At 40.0% G+C, this 22,104-nt stretch overlaps 1 protein-coding gene across 8 annotated transcripts in view; it reads left to right on the top strand.

The window, feature by feature from the left end:
• The window catches only part of SLC44A3 (solute carrier family 44 member 3), a 94,223-nt gene that overhangs the window by 52,493 nt on the left and 19,626 nt on the right, over positions 1-22,104 (top strand). For 6 of the 8 annotated variants that reach the window (XM_083444898.1, XM_083444900.1, XM_083444897.1 and 3 more), the window contains 8 exons: positions 10,340-10,447; positions 11,056-11,198; positions 12,362-12,498; positions 16,251-16,344; positions 16,865-17,034; positions 18,411-18,500; positions 19,179-19,303; positions 20,737-20,923. In XM_083444898.1, coding sequence (XP_083301024.1) covers positions 10,385-10,447; positions 11,056-11,198; positions 12,362-12,498; positions 16,251-16,344; positions 16,865-17,034; positions 18,411-18,500; positions 19,179-19,303; positions 20,737-20,923 — 1,009 coding nt within the window. In that variant the 5' untranslated portion in view covers positions 10,340-10,384. Of the gene's footprint in view, positions 1-7,754; positions 7,784-7,825; positions 8,273-8,523; positions 8,576-10,339; positions 10,448-11,055; positions 11,199-12,361; positions 12,499-16,250; positions 16,345-16,864; positions 17,035-18,410; positions 18,501-19,178; positions 19,304-20,736; positions 20,924-22,104 lie in introns of those variants that run through there. The other 2 variants (XM_083444895.1, XM_083444896.1) reach the window with 2 other exon arrangements.

Raw genomic sequence — 22,104 nt, 5'->3', positions numbered from 1 at the left:
AATCTCATTTTCTGCCTTTTTACATCCTTGGCTGCTTGCACAGCTGCTGTACTTTCAAAGCACATTCAAAGTGCATTATTTCCCTCAAATAATTCTGGACACTGTAGTTCATTAAGAGTTGCTGGGAATTGTAACTCTATGAGTTACAGTGCCTAATATCCTTTGAGGGAAAGAATGTGCATATGTGATAAGGTGTGTACATAGCCTTTATATAGGTAAAACATAAAGCTCAGTTAGTTCAAAATACCACAAAGATGTATCAAAATGCAATAATAGTTTTCATGCTGAAAACAATCTATTTGGAATGAGTAATCTAGAACTGACTTAAAGTACAAAAATCCTTTTGCATCATATTCTGGGTGCTTTCAAGATTCCCATGGAAGTGACTTGTCTAAACTCTAACACAGCAGCAAATAATTTTTTTTTTAAAGGATGAAGGGATGGGATTTTAGGAAAGGCTTGGTCTGGAGTAGAAAAAGGAAAGATCACTCAACACAACCACCAACCCAATAAACTCTTTGGAACAGAAGCCACCTGACACTGCTCCTAAGAGAAAGAGTGAGACAACTTCCACAGAGAAGAAAATTCACTGGAACAGTTCCTGATTATTTTCTTTAACATTCCTTCCACACTGTGATCAGAGGTCCCTGGTAAAGTCACTCCCTGATTGCGAACTACACAGCTGTTGGTCACAAGATGAAACCCACTCATCTCTTTCCCCTTCCCCCTAGGCTAGTGTTTTCTTTTCATGGAGAGCTTGACAGAGCTTCAGAAATTTATCAAACTTGGCCAAAACAAAAATTTTAAAACACCCCACTAAGGTAGGCCTGAAGCCTTGAGACCAGCCTGCTTCACCTTTGATGATTTTGGACCTGCCTTGTCATGTATTTGGAAACAGGCCAGTTATCTCTGAAGTGGGAACATTTCCCTCAGTGCCCCTTCATTCCCTGTTCTTCCAGCAAATGTGAGATTGTTGTGACTTAGCCTATTTTTCCACCCTCAGACATGAGTAAACTTTCTTAACTACCAATCTTAAGCAATACCTCCCACTCACCAGGACTGGGCTTCAAACTATGGCATGGGGAAGTATAGAAAATACTGTCTTTTGCTGTCACCTGCTGGGGAGAGTCTTTCACCACAGCAGCTGTTTCTTTAATTCAGGACCGATATAACATTTGGGGTGTCTGTTAACACCCGTTTATAAGTAAAAGCAATCGCTTTAAATAGCACATAGTTTAATTTCATCCATGAACTCATATTTGCTAAATGCGTTTGGAAGAAAAAACAGTTGCTTCTGAAAGAAGGGGAAACAATGTTTACATAAAGGGCTATGCTCTCTGCTTCTTAACTATGTTTGCTTTCTTACTTAATAAATAGCCACCAGTAGCTGAAGCTTGTCCAGTTCAGCTGCATTCCTTTGAAATGAACACATGACAAGTATAGGTGCTGGCTGTTGGAATTTCTGTTCCATTATCAGGCAAGAACACTTTGTCCCCTTTCTATTCACAACTGAACAGGGATAAGTTTATGTCCAAATATATTTTAGCTGTGGTCAGAGAGCCCGCTGGTGCTTGGTTCTTGCTGGGTGGCTAGCTGCAGTTTTGGCTTCTTTCCCTGGTCACTTTCTCATGGCACCTTTTGCGTATTAAGGATTGCTCTCTTTTCCTGCCTTCCAGGCTTATTAAAAGACAAAGCAGCCTTCAATGCCAATGCTGAAATTTGCAGCCCCAGGGGAGTTTGTTGGCCAGTTTTTACAAGCCATGAAACAAGGCACACTCCTCTTCTCTTAGCATCCGAGGCACAGAAGGTAAACTTGACAGCAATCTTCTATTTTTTTAATTTGTTGAATTTCTACCCCACTCTTCCTCACAAATTAAAACAAACCAAAATATTCAAAAACAGTCAAAACATTCACTTAAAACATCTTTAAAACAGTAGCAGTTAAAACTTTTTTAAAGCAGTAGGATTTTTTTTAAAAAAACATCATCATTATATGTGCTGATTACTTTTGTTTTCCCACTCAAACTCCTCAGTTTAAAACATCAAATCCCTTGCATTCAAAGTCCATTAATTTCAGTGTGCCTCCTCTATGATTTAATTGGATATCACCCTAATAGATTTATTCTGGCATAAGCTTTCATGAAGCCTACTTCATCATCATGTCAAACAGTGGTATCCACTAGCCAAGGGTCTACAGAATCTACTAACAGAATAAATACCTCAAATAAGACAGGGCTTTGTGCTGTGCCACCTGTGCTGTGATCCTGGTAACCCTATGTGTAGAAGCAAAACAGCATCAAGGTTAACATACACTGCATATGTTGTTTGCCTGTGACTTGACCAAACTGCAGGAGGCAGTGGAAGACAGGAGTGCCTGGCGTGCTCTGGTCCATGGGGTCATGAAGAGTCAGACACGACTAAATGACTAAACAACAATAACAAATCACCCTGCAAAACAATGAAGCCTCCTTCATGTGTTACTCACACAATAATGGTCTCCACGTGTTAAAGGGGCAGTGATGGTGACACCACTGGCCCCATCCCTCAACATACAGGTGATGAGCAACTGCACCAGGTTTAGGCATCTACGCACATAGATTTCCATTCAGCTGATCACACAGGGTCTTTGCTGAATGTATAGACTCTGGGGATAGAGCAAGGGAGCCACATGGCATTGGTGTTGGACAGCACAGCCCTGCTACCTCTTCAACACATACAGCCCCCTTCATATCAGTGACACGTGAAGGGGGTTTGTATCTGCTTACGGTATATGGCAGTAGAAGGAAGCAAGAGGGTCACATCTGCCCACCAAGCAGCTTTCTCCCTACATGCTCCGCACCACTGTTGGACCCTTGGAAAGAAAGGCACTTTTCACATCTACTCTCACCCTCAGAAAGACCGTTGTGCCTTCTTGTCCTCTCAATATTTGTTTCTGGTGCTACCACTGTTTACAGGTGCTCTACTAAAACTCAGATCCTGGACATTTTTTGAGGCTTCACTGAGGCTGTGTTCACACTCCTGTTTACTGGGCACTCGCTGCATTTCCAGTGCTGGTTTTTAATCTGTGTTCACATGACATTATCCAAAATGTATATGTATCCTGTATTTTGTAGTAAGATACTGATGTTTGATGTATCATTTCTCAAACCAGCTTCATGCTGACTGGAGTCCTGAAACTGTTCTCTAACTAAGGTGTGAAAACGTTGGCATAGGGTAAAGACATCCCCGGCCTTTCAAGGTTCCCGTGTGTACACATAGAGAAACAAATATGACACTGATGAAACTGTGCTGATGTGAACAGCTCAGGAGAAAAGAATTGTGAAAGTCACAAGGGTGGGGGACTTCAGTGCACTCTAAGTCGCTAATGTGAACGCAATCTTTATTACTGCATTGTCCTGTATAGTCTTGTATCCAGAAGAACTGTGTTCAAATCCCTGCTTAGCCCACCACAGAGATGCAGTAATGGGTAAATCTGTTCCTACTGATATTCCTGTTTATCATTCTGTTGTTAATTTGACAGCCAGTGTTTTGCAGTAGTTCTAGAGTTGTCCTGGGATCAGAAAGACTTGAATTCTAGTTCTTACTCAGCTAGAAAACTTACTGGGTGATCTTGGACAAGGGTGCTGATGTGCCCTACTCTACAGAAGACAGTTCTCTATTTGCAGCACTTTCAGAGAACAACCCTCTGTTTGAAGGAATCCAAGACTGTGCAGTCCAAGTCTGATGTAGAGATAAAGAACCCTAAGAAAGGAGAGCCCACCAACTATTAGCATTTAGACAGTAGACTGAGCAGCACATACAGTAGGTCACCTAGTGACAGTTGTCCCCACCATAGGGAGATGTATTTCTATTTAAATTTTAGTAATTACTTCTAAATTTGCATCTCTACATACAAATTAGCATATGCAAATATTATGCAAAATCATATCTTCTTTTGCTTCCTTTTTTGGCCATACGTTTCCTAATTTCTGGCAATGCATAAGTGTAAGTTAGCAATATGTTCTGCTGCCTTAGGCTGATGCTTGGTTTTACTATACCATTCAGACACCTCTTCATCCTTTCATTTATTTACACAGACTCATAGTGATGCCCGGAGCAGCTTGTCTCATCCTGCAGCATGGCAGGGCTCACCATGGTCAGACTAATTTACTTTGCAGGCTAAAACAGGGTCAGCCCCAGATATGCTGCTGTAAGGTCTTTTTGAAAAATGGACATGCTAATAAAGTGATTTTTTTTTTTAAAGTAGCCGCCTACTTTATCTCCTGCATCTTTCAATAAGCCACCTGATAACTGATGTTAACAGGTATGATTGCTTACTTGTTCAAACACAAATCTTCTACATAAACCTTTTGAGTTAGTATTAGCCACACCTAGACATACAGCTTGAGACAATGGACAAATCTTTTAACACTGACATTCCGTGTTTGTACAGGCAGCTCCTGCAGAGTTGTTCATTCTTTTTCAATCATAAAATCTGTCAGTGGATATTCACTTTCCCAGCTTCTGGGACTTCCCCTTCAGTTTCTGTCAACTTTCCCCTCAATAATGTGAGGAATCTACATATAACTTGATGAAGCGTATGCATGGTCATAAATGTGAAGGTGCTGCAAAACACAAGTCTTCCAAGCTTCACAGACAATAGGTTGTTGTTGTTGTTGTTGTTGTTCTTCTTCTTCTTCTTCTTTCTTCTTCTTCTTCTTCTTCTTCTTCTTCTTCTTCTTATCATCATCATCATCATCATCATCATCATCTTGATATATTAAAACTCCAGGCTGAACACAAAATCATAAATGAAATACAACCAATACAATTATAAATAATTGTAAGGAAAAACAAAACAACAAACCAAGTACAGGATCTGAAGTTACCATTTGTCACAGCCTCCATGTATGTCTGACATGTCTAACCCTGTTCCAATAAATTAAACTCTAAACTACATTAATATTAACATCCTGTATTTTTAGCTGGTTGAATAGTTTATTCCTTTCAATTTTGTTGTATTTCTGTTCTATTGATGTATGTTACTCTAATGTTGCATTATGGAATTTCAGTCCTTATGGTTATTGCTTTGAAATTCACTTTTGGTTGATGGTGTGATGTATACATTTTTACAGCCACAAACAAACAAAATTAACACAAGCATTGTTTGGAATCAGAGAGTCTTCAGAAGTGTTTTCCTGGAGCTTATCATATCTCACAGAACAAGTTAAGTCTCCTGTTGGACTAAATCAGTGTTTCATACATTGTTGTTGTTGTTAAATTTCTCTTTCCCCTGGCATTTATTTACAGTCAAGTGCTACCTTTGAAGCTAATTTTATTATAGCACACAAGTACTATATTACAGCATAAAACATCTCCTAATGTGAAACACATTGAATAATGATTCTCCTGCCACCTAACATTAAATTTTAACTTTAGGTAAGTGTGTATAGGATTGCATCCAGTTTCAAGGAAATGGCCACAATCCAAGAAAAATCAAAATCAATGAGATTAAGGATGTCCATCTTTGTGCTGGAGCTTCGGCACTGTATTAAGCATCAACATAAAGCATCAACATAAAAAAGCTTGTATCTTTCTTTGTCCAGATAATGAAACCACCGTAGTCTATCTTTAACATCTTAGAGCACCACCACCAGGTGGAAGAAGGTATCATATGTGTGTTACTAAAACATGCTAAAATATTAAAACATTTCTTTTAAAATACAGTATCAGGCAATATTTTGCTTAATTGGGAGCTACAAATAAAAGTCCTTGACATACTATCATGAATCACAACTTTGTGGTTGTGAATACAGAAAAGTAAATAATCTAGAAACCTTCAATCTTTTAGGAGAGTTAAATCATAATATGACCATGTCCTGGCTTGAAAGATCTGTTCCTTTGCATCTTCATTTCACTTGGTTTATTATTAATTCAAAATCTGCAGCCACAGAAAATATTCTCTAGGCTCAAACTAGAGAAGGCTGAAATAAATGTGACTTGAATGCTTAGAATGCTTAACTGTGGGTGAAAGTTCATTTCAACAGAATTTAGGCATGTTTTTCTGGATGTACCCTCAGTCATGAAATCTAAGGTTAATTTTAATGCTCCCCCAAATATTTCTTTGCAAAGTGTATTAATTTACAAAGGTTTGGTTTCTGCTTAAATTGCACAGATTAGCATCTTATGTTACATGATATGCCCAGCTGCTAAAATGTAATTCATACCAAATAAAGCAGTTTGTGGCTAAGTGTCTTACATATTTTATCTTACAATCTTTTGTATTTTCAAACTTTTAGTTTCAGCTTAAATTTTACAGATTATCACTTGGGTGTTAAAGTCTGTAGACTGGTTTGTGCAATTGTATGTGCAGAAGCAACTTGTGTGAGGCAAATGTATGAAGTCTGTTTTGCTATGATGCCTGTTATTTGCAATCTGGTTATGGAAAGTTACTGCTATCAACGAGATGTACAAGTTTGTGCTGCTCCTTAAGTGAAATACTAGCTGGACTTTTGAGTACTGCCTCTGCTCTGCTCCCTTCTGTGGAACTGCATTATGTTGTGATGCTATGCCACATCTGGAAATGGTGGCTCATGCTAGCTCAGTGGCAGTGACTAATTTTGGTATATTAGTACAAATGTGGAGAGAAATCGGGGGGGGGGGGATAATTCTTAATGTTTGGCTAACTGAGGTAATTTCTAGGAGACGGATCTACGTAAATATTTTTATTCTAATGTAGCCCAGACTGCAAGATATTTACAACTTGTAGATACTTAAACTGGAATAGAATCCAATTACTTGGCAGTGTAGGGAGGCCAAACTGAATAAAGTACTGCACACAATTAAAGCAACTACAATATTTGGCTACCATTCTGTGGCTCCTCTGCTTTTTAGCTTCTGTAAGAAGCAGCTTGTACAGTCACAGGTGGCTAGAGCCTCCATTTCCTTATTCATCACCTTGGTCCAGAGATGTGAGTTCACCAGGTGCTGCTAGCAAGAAAAGGGTCCCCAGTGCCACCATCATTACCTTCAGTGACAGCAGCAGCTGACATATTCGACTAAAGGTTCCTGGTGAACTTGTGGAAGTAGGAACGCCCCCCCCCTCCTTTGTTCACTGGCATTTTATTTGTTCTGCTTATCTTGTTCTCTTTATAGCACTACACTACAATTCTCCGTGTAGTTAAGTAACAATTTGCACACATTGCATATATTACAAAGCAGCCAGTGGTGTTCTGTTCAATGCAACTGCTACCCAGCATGCTGTTTTGGACATTGTTCCTCATATTCTTTCAGAATGTCCCTATCGGCTGGGATTCAATCACATACTGCCAGGTTCAGGTTGCACAATTAAAGTTTATTCGGAACTCTTGTGCATTGTTTTCTCCTGGTCTAAACCCAGAAATTGATTGCATGAAGGGTCTGTGCCCACCTGAGGAATAATAATAATAATAATAATAATAATAATAATAATAACAGCTACAAGACACTCCTCAACACACTCTGCCCGTGAGTGCTTTGAGCATCCATAAATGACCAGGTTCAAAGGCGGCAACCCTACGGGAACGATGGTTACCAACCTGTGCAACTGCTTGCCAAGTTGATGCTGTAACAATTAGAAGGCAACGGAGCCTTCTGAGAGTTGTTGGGGACGGGAGCCAAAAGGGGTGTGTGAATGGGAAAATAAAAAAGTGCTACGGAGAGTCGGAGGCTGCGCCCTGGCGGTTCTTGTAAAAAGAAAACATTTTCTGAAGATGCAAGGTGGCAGCTTCGTTTCGTGTTCCCATGAAGAAATGGACTCCAAAATGTATTCTAAAGTGAAGTCTTTTAGCGCCTTAACTTTAGAATCCTAGAAACTTGGGGTGGTTCTGGTCATCCGTGCGCCCGCGCGGGCGGTTTCACATTGCCTTTTAAGTCCACCTGGAGCTCCTCAAAAGAGAGTTGGCTGCAGGGTTAGGGGACGGCGAAGGAGCGCCAGCTGCCTTGGGCACGGCCAAATTAAAAAAAAAAAAAAGAGGGTCGGGGAGTTAAAACAAGGCGGCGCTTGCCCTCTGGGCTGCGGGAGGGCGGGTGGTGAGGCGACGGCGGGGAAGGTAAGAAGGTGGGTGGCTGATTCGTCGTCGCTAAGAGCGAGCAATCCGCGCCCAGCTTCGTCGCGGCCCTGCCTTCGCGAGCCTGGCTTCCCGGGGCTGGCAGAGCAGGACGGAGGAGCCGCCCAGCGCGGCTGCTGCCCTAGAGGGGAAAAGGCGGAGGCGGGAAGGAGAGCAGCATGGCGTGCTACAGCGGGGAATACGTGGTAAGGGGGCCACCACTCGCAGCCGGCAGGGCGCTCAGCCTGAGGGGAGTCGGGGGGGCGGGAAGGCGGCGGCGCTGACAACCTCAGTGGCGGGAAGTCTCCTGAGGGGAGAAAAAGGCGCTTTCGGCTGCCGCTGCTCCTCCTCTTGCTGTTTCCACAGGCGACCTCCGCCTGCTCCGAACGGCCCCCGACGAGGCGGTCGAGATACCCCGCCAAAACTTTCCACTTGAAATTCACTTTTCTTCCTCAAGACTCCCATGGCGGCGCGTTTCTCGTGGGCTCTGCCGCCTCCTAGGCCGACAGGTGCATTGCTTTTATCTCTCCCGGAGTGAAGAGGCCTCCTTCCACGCTTATCTTTTTGTCACCACAAACGGCACATATTAAGGGGCCGCCGCAGGAAATAAAGCGCGAGGGGGTAAAGGTTCAGAGCATTTCTGATCTGGGCAAACTTCTGTGACGGTTCTCCCTCAGGGATGGTTCCACAATAGTAATTCCTCTCTGGAATCTGGCAGTGCAGAAAAATGGCAAATCTGCCCTGAAAGCATTCTCTAATGAAAGGAAGTAAATCAAAATAAATAAATGTCATGTAGCTGCTGGCTGTGTTTTTTAATACTGTGCCAGCAAAGTCAGCCCAGTTTTATCTGTCCCAGAGGAAGCTATCTTTGGAGTGGTTTGTTTTGTTTTTTTGTTCGGCATCATATATTCGGGAAACATGGGGGGAAGATAGGTGCCGCCTGCAAATGATGTTGATGCAGGTAGCGAAGTTTTCATGACATGTAATCAGATCATAGTGTAAACACACCCATCTGAGAAATACGATGGGTTTTCATACTAAAGTGAATGTAAATGTGTTTGTATTTGCCTAGAATGGGAAAATAAAGTTCATTAAACTGTACTGTGAGATAAAGTTTCAGAGAAAGATGATATCCATATAGTAGTTTACATTGTTGGGTATTGCCCAGTGAACAGGAGCTCAGAACCAGAGTGTGGAAATAGTTGTTGCACCAACACAAGTTCAGTTTCCCATTTAGGTATGTCTATACAGTATACACATGACCGGAAGCTGTACGCCAGCTCCCTTGGCCAATAAAGCAAGATGAGCACCACAACCCCAGAGTCGGCCATGACTGGACCTAATGGTCAGGGGTCCCTTTACCTTTACCTTTATACAGTATACAAGAGTGAGAAAACTGAAAGAGAAAATTTGTGCTGCCATTACTCCTGTCAGGCCTTGTGACCTGTAATATTTCCCCACATCTTCAGAAAGGTAGGATACTACCATGGATTGAAGGCAGGCACTGGATGAATTGTGAGAATTGTGGATTTGTGAAGTGAAGGGCCCTTATAGACACACCTTTTGTCTCTGGGTATTTATACCAGCTAACTACTACACCTATCAGAATTTCCCCAGGTATTTCATTACTTAGAGACAATGCATGCTTTTAATAGAGTGGTGATTGGCACATTATACAGAGACTAAATTAAAGTCAGTGGCAGAGATTACCACACAAGAAGACATGTTGGCTACATAAACGTCTCTGTGCTCTGCCTCCACAGCTGGTGGAATGCCAGTTACTTGAAACTACAGGACGGGAGAGTACTCTTGTGTTTGAATCCAGATTGCCGGTTTCCCATGGGCATTTGGCTGGCCACTGTGAGAACAGGATGCTGAACTAGTTGGGCCGTTGGACTGATCCAGCAGGCTCTTCTTATGTTCTCTAATTTTTAATGCAGCATAATCACATCATAACATGCATTGTGTGGTTTCACTAAATGTACAGAAGGTGGAGAGCTTAAAAGCTCTTTTTGTGCAGGGCTTTCCCAGCATGGAATGCTCTCACAAGATCTCGCTTAAAAGCGCTCTGCCTTGCTTGGGCAATGCCAACTTGGCATATGGCTCCAAAAAGGTAAGAACACTCACACAGGGGCCATTTTCCAAAGGGGTGGGTCAAATATATACATTTTTGCATATATGTGCCATCCCCGGAACCTGACCCCCCATGTAAGACACAGTCATACTGTATATCCATTATATAATTGCATCATTATATATATTTAAAATACCAGGTTTCTGAAGATGGGTTACCTGAACCAAGAAAGTGGAGACCTTTGATGTATAGGAAATGCACAGACCCCATTTGGTTGATGATATTCTTTCTCTTTTGGTCAGGTTTGGTAAGTACCATAGTATTCCTGATGAAATGGGTGGTATCCAGTGAAACAGTTCTGCTAGCACAACTTTTGGCTACACAATGGAACTTCCCCTCCCTCTCCTCTCCCTGTTCACCCCCATATTCAGTAACTTGAATATGCCAGCAAAGGCAGAACAAAAATGGGTCAGCTGCATATTCTGCCATTGCAGGGTGTTGGACTAGATGATCCTCAGGGTCCCTTCCAACTACAGTTGTATGATTCTGATTCTATGAAAGAAAAAGACCTATCCAAACAACTTGTTTTTCTGTTGTGAGGAGGCAGGGAGTGGGTTGTTGAAAGACAATGGGAAACCAATCAGATAGTATCCTGTGCTTTTCAGTTTTCACACATATGCATAGATATTGAGTGTTGTTGAGCTCATGGGAATAAGTGCTAAGATGTGTCCTAGAGCATTTCCCCAGGGAACCACTGTTATTGTTTATGCAAAGCTCAGGCTCAGTTCTGTGTGAGTTAACCTCCTTGCTGTTGTGGAAAGAAGGAGTTCTTGGCAGATAACAGCAACTCTTATGGAGAAAAGAGGCCTGCTTTGGATTCCATAACAGTGACAGATTTCATATGTATTCTCATAGATGTTTATAACTGGCTACGCTATAACAGCTGGAGCTGCAGAAAGACTTGTGTTTGGATATGACAGCTATGGAAACATATGTGGTCGGAAGAACACTCCTGTGGTCGGTGCACCATTGTCTGGACAAGATATGACAGATAAAAAGTGAGCATGTTCTTATTTCAAAAGGCTGCAGTGTTATCAAAAGCTATAGCAAATAAAATCAGGCGTTTAGCTGATTAACATTCTATTTCCTTTTAAATGTGTTTGTTTTCGTTCTTGTTTTTTATTATGTATTTTGTGTTCTGGTTTCGTATTTTTATGTTGTGATCTTATGCCTTGTGATCTTTGGATGAAGGGCAGTATAAAAACTGAATAAATAGTAGTAGTAATAATGATAATAGTAAAATGTACTCAGTCAGGAATACATAAACGATGCCTAAAGTAATAATTGTAAATGCCAATATTATGACTTCAATAAGGTTGAGATATCCTATATATTTTAGCTGTTTACAAATTTATTAATTATTTACATCCTGCTTTTCGCCATGTAGGTCTCAAGAATGGCTTACAGCAATAAAAGATGCAATATATGACATTTAAAACAAAAATGAAACCTCCGAAATGTAGAACCTCAATAATTTTAAAATCTCAAATTATATTTTTTAAAAAGGATTCCTCGCTCCCAAATCACTGAAATCCCCTAGGACAAATATTGGGAACCTGAAGCCTAGAGACTGAATGTGGCCTTCCAAGTACTTCTGTCTTGGCCTTTGGCCTCTCTAAGTAAGACATGCCCTTATTCAAGCCACATCCGCCCTCAGCAGGACACAACACTCATCCACACTGCTCCAGAGTTACCAGAGTGCTTTTGTCTTGTTGAAATATGTCATTGAACTATGATAACACCTATTGCTTGCCTGGATGGAGGGATGTTTTTGGCTTTTGTGTGGCTGTGCCCACAGTTGCCTCTGGCCATGCCCATGACTGACATGTCGCTCCCAGATGAGAGCGAACATGTTCCTTGGGCTCAAAAAGGCTGTTCTAGGGTGTAAATATTACTCCCTACTGGATCAGCAGTAGACTTGACCTTATATTTTTACTGCAATAAAACTGTATTGTAATCAGGGAAAAAATATTTATTTATATTTCGTAAAATTTATATGCCGTTTGATTGTTTTAAAAACCCCTCAAAATAGTTTACAAAAAAATCACTTTTATGTGTTTCTAAATTTAAGAATTGTTTTGTATAGTAAAAACAGGTTGTTGGAGAGGCAAGGTGAAAATTTAGTTGTTTGTTAATGCGAAGTTTTCTTGTTCTCTCCTAGATTTGTTTTCTTTTTGAATTCATGTGATTTGGAAATAAAAAATCTCAAAATTAATTCAACTGCATTGTGTGTATCGAGTTGTCCGCAGGAGCAGCTTTCTTCCTTGGAAGAAATTCAATTTTTTGCAAAGAATAACGGTATGTGGTAAAGTTCTTTATAGTCTTTCTTTCTTTCGTAATAACCTAATCAGTTAAAAAATAAAGATTTGACTTGACTTGACATACATATGAAAGGGACAATATTAAATAGACATGTGGTTGAAATGCATGTTTGCCATCAGTTTGATTATAGTTGTGTAGTCATGTTTTAAAGTTGCAATCATATACATGCTTACATAGGAGAAAGTCCTATTTAACTGAATGGGGTTTACTTTAAAGTAGATATGTGTAGAATTGCACTGTTAATTTGTTCAACCACTTTAGACTAGTGCACACTTATTTTTTGCTAACTAACTTCTCCCCTTTCCCAATGTATATACCACTGGAAAAAAGAGCATTCCACTTCTATATAAATGCTAAAAACAATAGTACACTACAGATTCAAAAAGGCAAACACATATTTAAAATAACATAAAAAGTACAATGGCCAAGCTCCAAGAAGCTACTTTAGACGCACCAAAGGCTTAAGGTTGTCAAATGGAATTTTCTTACTCATTTCCCTGGAACAACAGCCCCCTGTATGCAATTGCACTGTCTGCTTTCAAAACTCCTCTTAGTTTCAAAAGCAATTTGGAGAAGAAACATGTGCAAAGGTCTCTTTGGCATGCAGAACTACATGCTTAGGTTTTGGGGGGGGGGTTGTATTTTGTCACACCATTATTATTATTATTATTATTATTATTATTACGCACCCTTTACCATAAGGTCTCAAGACTAGTCACAGCAATTAAAAAAGGTGCATTAAAAACATTTAAAAACAAATTACAGGCACAAGAATAGGGTAGGTCTTAAATATATATATATATCAACTTCCAGAGGCCAAGGGAAAGAGGTGAATCTTTAGCATTTGATGAAAACAATGCAATAAAGATGTTGGACACACCTCTTTGGGGAGGAAATTCCACAGTGCAGAGCTGTCACAGAGAATGCTCTCTCCCAGGCCACCCCCTCATCACACTTATGAGGGTGGTGGAACTATCAGGAAGGCCCCTGAACCTGGCTGAAGGGTTGTTTTTTTAATTGCATCGTTATTCTGTTAACTAGAAATACCAGGAATTTGAACAGGGAACCTTCTGCATGCAAAGCATTTGCTCCAGCACTGAACTATAGTCTGCCCTTTATCTCTAATGCATCCCTCTCCAAATGTCCTTTGGTTGTGCTGTGGTTATTTCTCCTTTGTCCTCTTTAAAGAGCAGCAATTCCCCGTTTGTTTGTACTACTTTATCCCACTTATATGACTTGTATCTTTGTGCCTATGATATTCCCCAGCCCCTACACTATTTCCCTGAATAAATGTTGAATAATAGCACTTGTTGTAATAGTAGTAGCACCAACAGCAGTGGAAACCTTCAGTTTTTAGATCATATTCCTCCCATGTTTTGTATGTACCTTAAGAACTATATAGTGATATTTATTTATAGACTTATATAAACAGTTTAAAAATACTCCGAGGGCTGCTAACAAAAAAAAAAAAGTTAACCAGATACAAAATATAATACATAAACATTAAACAAAAACAGTCAAAGCACCAGAAGCGTTAACAGCCATTGAAACCATCAGCTAAAACTACTGAAATAATATGCTAGAAATCCTGGGCAAGTACAAAGGACTTCACCTGGTGCTGAAAATGCATCAGGTTTCTTGTCAGGTGATGGGCAGAACGCGCCATCTCTATGAGGAAAACTCTTCACTTTGAGGGTGCCACAACTGAAAAGGACCCCTCTTAACCATTGCACCCGTAACTTCGAAAGGTAGAGGGATTTGAAGGAGAGACTTTGAAGATGCTACTCTTGTTTGGGAAGGTCATTGTGTGATTGGAGTAGGTGGTTCTTTAGACACCCGAGTCCCAGGTTACTTAGGAATTTAAAGATAAGCACCAGCACTTTGAATTTTGCCCAGAATTTGACCAACATCCAGTGTAGTTGGCTAAATTGATCTTAGTATGCCTGATTAGTTTATATTAAAGCAAATGCAAAGAAAGAAGGGGTGCAAAACCATTTTCAATATTTTCCCTTCTGCACTTTTTCTGCCATCCTACATTGGTTCAAATTGTCAGGAAGCCTGATTTTAGTATTTTGACAATTCTGAATACTGATAAGATAGAATCCAGGCATGACAGTTTTGTTATAACGCAGCATTTTTGCCAGCAAAGGGATTGAAGATAACTCAATTCTTCCCCCTTTTTTGTTTTTTTTTTGGGGGGGGGGTTATGAAGTTAAACAACTAGTGTTTTTGGTCTCCTAATAATTTTAGTCCATTTCTTTAAAAAAACAGTGTCTTAGTAAGCTAAAATAATGTTAGCACTCACATTTTTGTGATGAATATATTGCATTAGTAGCAATTTACAGCAGTTCCAATTTTAAAATGTTCCAATTTACCTAAGACATGCTGCAGCATTCCCTGCTGAGGTTCATATCCGATGGACAGATAGAAGTGGTAATGGTGTGATCATATACAGGACATTAATGATTTTTAAAACCTGGCTGCAAAGCATTTCCCATATTTAAATTCTCATGTTTACATTGTCTGTGTCTATCAGTACTTTGACAGATTTTAAGCTCAAAACAAATTATGCTACATTATTTTAGCACAATGGAATCACCTCTCCTCTGCTCCAGAGGGTTGGGGAAACTCCCAGAATAGATTTAGGGGTGCGTGGAGGGAGGAGTGGGGTAAATGTTTCATTGTGCAAGGAGAAATCATTGCACTGATGGAATGTTCACCTAAGCGCTATGCTGAATACAACCCAGCATGATTCTCAAAGTACCTTAGTATGGATCTTAAAGTTTTGAATAAGAAATTGAGAGGGGAAAGGTGCCTATATGGCTTCATAATGTCCTGATTACTTTCATGGATCTGAGCATATCCATCCTGCAACCTTTAAATGTGTGGTTGACTAGATACATGTTTTAGAATGTGATAGTAGAAGTAACTCTTAGAAATAAATCCATTATATTAACAGAATACATTTAGAATGATGAAATAATGAGATTTAGATTGTCTGTTAGGTCCCACAAAACATTCCAGAGGTGACTTACATATAGCAAATACGTATTTAACTGGTGTTTAGCCCAAGAATCTCCTGATCAGACTGCCGTTGTGTGCTCTATCTGGGACTACTGTTGAAGATTGCTCAAAAGCTGCAGCTGATGCAAAACTCAGCTGCTAAATTGATTTTGGGTGTTAGCCATAAGAAGCATATAACACTAATTGCCTGTGAGATCCATCAGTTCACAGCTTGTTTCAAGGCTAAATTCAAAGTACTACAGCCCACCTTTAAAATCCTTTAGAGTTTGGGTCCAAGATGCTTAACATAGCATCCCCTACCATATTTATTTGATTGTGATTAACAATCCAACACATTTAGGTTAGTGGAGAAAGTTTTTTTGGTAGTGGCCCTGCATTATACAACCAATTGCTTACTGAAATTTATGATATTCAGATCCTCTGCTTTTGTAAGTAGGCTTTAAAGACCTATTTAATTGGACAAACTTTTAGTAACATGCCTATTTTGCTTTAGTGGTTGCTGTTGTCTTCTTCTACTAATTGTTTCTTTACTTTTTATTGTATCTTAGTTTCATTGTAAAGTTCTTGCTTTGTTATACTGTGTGTTGGAGTGGAAGGTGGGCTATAAATTTTCTAAATAAATAAAGCTAAGTTGCATTCACATCCTTTCTAGTTTCTTTAAATGATAACCAGAATGTCTTTTTATTTGGGTTTGTTCTCTGTAGGTTCTTGCCTCTGTGTTTACAATTTGAATGTTACCAGTTGTACATATAGTTTCAAAACTGCTGAGCTTTGTCCTGCCTTACCAGTTCCGCCAAGGTAAGGAATAACATGAATAATATTTTGCCTAAATGCTAGTTTTTCATTCAAAGCAATCAACTACTTGTTTATTAATTTTTGAGTTTCAAATCTTGGGGGGAAGATACTGCAATTTGAATATTGTTTCTAATTTCTGCCTGCTTCTTTACTCAGTAATTCACTCAAAGTAAAGAGGTGCACTCAGAGACAGCATAGGCCTCCAGCCCCAGTCACCTTAGTCTTTCGTGGGGAAGGGTTTTTCCTATTCTCTCCCCATATAGATAATTATATCTCATTAATCAATTTAATAAAGAAATATGAAATTTAGAAGATACACCAGATCTAAATGTCCCCAAGTAGTCCAATCCATGCATGCAGAAACCTCTATAATGGCAGAAGTTAAAAGACTTATCTTTGGCAATGCATTGCCACAGGGTATATTGTAGGTTCAGTGAGAGCATGGTTCCCTTTCCTCCCTAAATTTAACACTGTGTTTGAAATGCTAAGCCCAATGTCTTGTCTGTCTGTTTTAACCTTCTAGTGTGTCTTTCCCATTGTTTAATCGATGTGTTCCACGAAATGCTAAGTGCTATTCCCAGTTTGCTTCTGTACTGATAAATGTGGTTAATGAAGTGGATATTTTTCATCGGATTCTGGGTGGGATTATGGCAGGAAGAGATACAGTCATAGGATTGTGCTTCCTTGCACTAGGTAAGCTAATAGATTTATTATATATATATATATAACAACACTGCAGCTTTTCATTAAAGAAGTGAACTGCATTTATTATAATTGTAGTTGAAGTTACTGAGTCTTATTTAGTATATTGCACTATGTTGTATGCCATTGTTGTTCAGGTAAAAGTTAATTGCAATAAGAGGTGCAATTTCTTGAAGACCTCTGTGGAAGAATATTCTCTAATATTGGGTTTAGTTATAGAATCCAGTGATGTTTGCCTGATTAAGCAACAGATCTCCACTTGTGCACTAGGACTTCCCCTTCCTATCCTACACACTAGGCTCTTGCATGTCCACCAAATCTAATCTAGCTGTTCCCCAACCTTCTGGAGCAGATGTTGGGGATGTAGAAGGAAGGAGTTGTGCCCTTGCACACCTAGAAATCTGCGTGAACAACATGGATTCTACCCTCTGTCTTGTGTTGAATTACTATGACTCAGTGGATTACAGGAGGCATTTGAGTTTTTATTTTAAATGATTATTGAAATACAGAAAAGACATAGAGTTGCTCTCCTAAAGCAGTCCTTTCAGAATTTACTCTTTATTGCTCTTTAAGAATTTGGCAGTTGCTATTTTGCTAATGTCAATAAATTCAATATACATTATTAATCCTTCATGCTTATAACCCCTTAGTACTATTGAGAGCGATTAATAAAGAAGATGTGGGAATTATATAGGACAGTATTTTGCTTAATATCTAAAAAGCATTAAGCAGACTGCCTCAATATGAATGAGCAGCTTGTGAAGAACAGAAGGTTGATTGTGGATTTCTAGCACGATCAACCAAGAATGAATGTTGCACATAGTAATGTGGCACTGATTTGGATGGGGCATTGAAGCAGCCAGAATGCCAGTTCTGTATGGCATCAACAAACATAGAAAGCAGAGTTACAAGAGCTGTCAAAATTATTAAAATCAAAGGCTGCAATCATGCACACAGTAAGGCTGCTTAAATTCATATGGGTTTATTGGTAGTTTGGCAGTGATATCGGCAGGAGCACTGTGAAAATCTCTAGTCACATCTAAAATTCCCATGTAAACCATTTAGGCAGCAATCCTGTATAAGCAACTCCCCGTTTGCACTTGGGTTGTGTTCTTGGTCATTCCGTGTGTACGCCTGTTCCACTTCCCCTTCCTGCCCCATTCCAGGGCCCAAAACAGCATGCGTGCTGGCGGTCATGCGTCAATTTGGGCATGCGCAAAATGGTCACTGCCTATACATACTTAACTGGATTAAGGCTGGTTAAACCCAGTGGGGCTTACTTCTGAGTATAAATGCATAGGATTGCGTTAGTAGTCAGCTTGATTATTAACAAGTCAACTATATTACCTTTTTTCCCCCACTTGCAGCATTCTCTATAATAATCATGTTAGCCTTCAGATTCATCAGCGTGCTTGTGATCCATATTTTTCTTACACTACTTATATTTGGATTATTATGTGAGTATTTGATCCTTTGAGTATATATTTTCATATTTTTGTGTGCATCTATATCTATCTGCTAGGATTCAAATTACTGTGTGCAGTTTCACATGTATGGGGAGGGCTCTTAATTTCCCTCCTTAAATGCCTCCTCTTCAAAAGTGCCCTCAAATTTCAGGGACCCTCGAGAACAGTGTTTCCCAATTGGTTGTCTGTGGTAAAAGGTAAAGGACCCCTGACAGTTAAATCCAGTCACGAATGACTCTGGGGTTGCGGCGCTCATCTCGCTTTATTGGCCGAGGGAGCCATCGTACAGCTTCCGGGTCATGTGGCCAGCATGACTAAGCCGCTTCTGGCGAAACCAGAGCAGCACACGGAAATGCCGTTTACCTTCCCGCCAGAGCGGTATCTATTTATCTACTTGCACTTTGACGTGCTTCCATGGTACATACTCGTTAACTATCCAGGACATTCTGTTACATAACTTTGAATCAGCAAGAGTTTAAAATCAAAGGCCCATACATCAACACTACTTTATTTCAAGCTTGCGAGTATAATTATATATTTTTAAGCCCACCATTTGATGCCAGTTTGATTTTTCAGTTTCATGGGCGCTGCAGATAAGGCAAGTATACCTAGGTAGTTCGTGTCTTTCAGATGAAATAAATAATGCCCGTATTGCTGTATTTGTTCCAGTTGTTTCAGGAATCATGTGGTGGCTGTATTATAATTACACCAATGAGCCCAGCATAGAATTGGAAACAGAAAAGGAAAACATGAAATTATTGTTTGGATTTGCTATTTTATCTGCAATCATTACGGTAAGACACTTATCACATAGTCATTAGCATTTTGTGGGAAATTTGTTAGCATGGGGTAAGGTGAGGCTACCTCAGATGTATATGATAAACTGGAACGCTACAGATAATTTGACATTTTTGTTTGCAAAAAGCACCTCATGTCTCCATCTGCACTGTTGCGGGTCTCTAGTAGGCAGAAATCAACAACTTCATTGGCCTGCACAAGCCACTAGACCAGGCATAGGCAAACCCGGCCCTCCAGATGTTTTGGGACTACAACTCCCATCATCCCTGACCACTGGTCCTGTTAGCTAGGGATGATGGGAGCTGGAGGGCTGAGTTTGCCTATGTGTGCACTAGAGACCCCTGAAAAACTTTCTTCTCCAACTGCCACTCAAACAGTGAAGGCTGGGAGTAGTGGGCCGCACATGCTTATGTACGCATTCTTGCATTTCACACCTGCAGACATATGGAGGCACACAGCCCCCTGCCCCAGCTGATCTGTGCAGATCAGGCAAGGATTGTGGTTATCACTTTCTCTCCACACACCAAATGATCCATCTGATGACTGGAGAAGGTGTGATTTGCATCCCCATGAGGATCCCCATGAGGGTGCTTGGCTGCCTACCCCAGTGCTAGGACTACTTTATTTTTTTCCACTTTTTGCTGCTGGTCAGTCAATGGGGCCAGAAAAAAATGCTTGGCAGAAATAGGTAATTATTTCAATGGGACCTGCACGCAACTTGTTCGAGCCTCAACTCAGCCATATTATATGGCCTAGTGTTGAATGTGAAATGACCCATGCCACAATTAATGGAGCCATTTGCAAATTCTAGTTTATGATTTTCAGAATTCAGTAGTTTGGTATGTTTATATATTGTTGATAGTGTTACAGTAGAATTAAAGATCACCATTTGCTATTCTAATATTCATGTTTTGTTGTAGTAGAGAGGAAAAAGTATAGAGCTGCTGCATAGATGAATTGTAGCACTGTGTATTAGGCATCTGTGAGACATATTCAAATTAGATCAGTGTGGATTTGGGGGTCTCAAGAGCCTCTAAAAACATGTGAGAATCTCACACGCTGGCATACCCTGTTGCTGGCACAAGGTGGCATGCTAGGAGAAGAAGCTTGTACTGTAGTTTTGAGTGTACCTTTGCAAAACTTTTTTTTTTTTTTTTTGCGGTACACTGTTAAAAGCTGAACCTTTTGCTGCACAAGAAACGGTTCTGCAACAAGGTGCAATTTTGTGTTCCAGTAGTATTAATTTTTTACCCATAGATCTGACAGGCCTCTTTTATATCTCTGCTTCTGCTAGGGTTGTTCTGTAGGAACTAGAAAAAAGTTCCTGAACCAAGATTGAATGACCTTAAAATCTTAATATTTCTCCATCCCAAATGTTGTTAATTTGTTAACTGGAGAATTTTAACGTATTATTTTTCCTTTTTTGTAGGTTATTCTCATTCTCCTGATACTGATATTAAGGAAGAGAATTCACCAAACTATACAGCTCTTTCATGTTGCCAATAAAATTATTGGCAACGTCCCTTCTTTGTTCTGCCAGCCTCTTTGGACGTTTACAATACTTCTTTTCTTCTGGGTGTACTGGGTGGCTGTGTTACTTAGCTTAGGAACTGCAGGTTAGTAGACTTTCTTTTCCTGTGATACTAGGCTATATCAAGTGTTTTCTGTTAAATATACACTTTTTGATGGTGAAATATACACATGAATGTGAATGTATAAGTGTGTTTTTAATTTTTTTGTATTTTAATCATAGTTCCTGATAAGTAAAAGGTAAGTCGTCTGGCACATTACTGAGGATATAGAATCCAATCACGTTAGATCCTAAAAATAATATTTGGTTTGTGTTGACTTTGTAAAACAGCCTTGTTTTCTGCCACAAATGCTGTACCTGCTTGGCTCTGTTTTAAGAATGTATGTTGGATATAGTTGCCACAAAGGTGCTGATGTGTATCATACAACCATTTTAGGTATCAACTAGAATTTATCCAACTCTTCTTAAAGCATGTTCTGGGCCATGTGGTTTTATTTCCTGTTTTGATTTGCTGCTCTTGGCACCATTATAAAGGTCAGCATTTCCTGGCAAAACTGTCTTTAGTTTCTCTTAGACACATTTTAAGGAGGCTTGGCTGGTTGTGACCTTGAGTTAGAAAGGCAAAGTTGATAAATCCATGTTGTAGCTTATTGTTGAAGCAGCACAGTCCAATAAATGTGCAGTGGTTTGATTTAAATGCACCACACCTGCTAAAGAAATATTTTGCTTCTGCTGTAGAAAAAATGTGGAGAGAATAAAATGTGTGCAGATGGCACGTAAAGTAATGAGGAAGATTACAACACAGTAGCCTGATTTGCGTCTTGCAGCAAGTCAAGCTATGGCTTACTGGGACCACACAAACATGAAGGCTTCTAGAAGGGGAGCTTGCAGCCACTTCATTCCTTCCATATATTTATTGTTCGCTGGCCATGCTGAGCTAAACTCGAGGTTTGGTTTAGCATGTCATCCGAACCTGGGCTTCTGTGTCAGTTCTCTCCTCGCTATCCCTGAGGTCTGCCCACAGTTGTGGGAGTAAGGTTGACTTACTGGGACCTGCAAATGAGGCCAATATAAGCGTCAAATCAGATAGGCAAGATGCTAGAGGCATCATTTCCCTTTCTGTGGAGCGTCGAAAAGGGTGCCCGCTGTTCTAGCTGTCAGTTTGTATCTGTTAATATCTGTACAGTTTTAACACGCAAGCTACAATCTGCTTTGTAGAAGTAAAAACAAGAAAGAGTCTTGTGGCACCTTCAAGACTGACCAATT

Source organism: Podarcis tiliguerta, assembly GCF_965153285.1.
Source record: "Podarcis tiliguerta genome assembly, chromosome: 6".
Taxonomy (NCBI): domain Eukaryota; kingdom Metazoa; phylum Chordata; class Lepidosauria; order Squamata; family Lacertidae; genus Podarcis; species Podarcis tiliguerta.
Note: the sequence above shows the minus strand (reverse complement) of the source record. Positions and strands in the feature narration are given on the sequence as shown.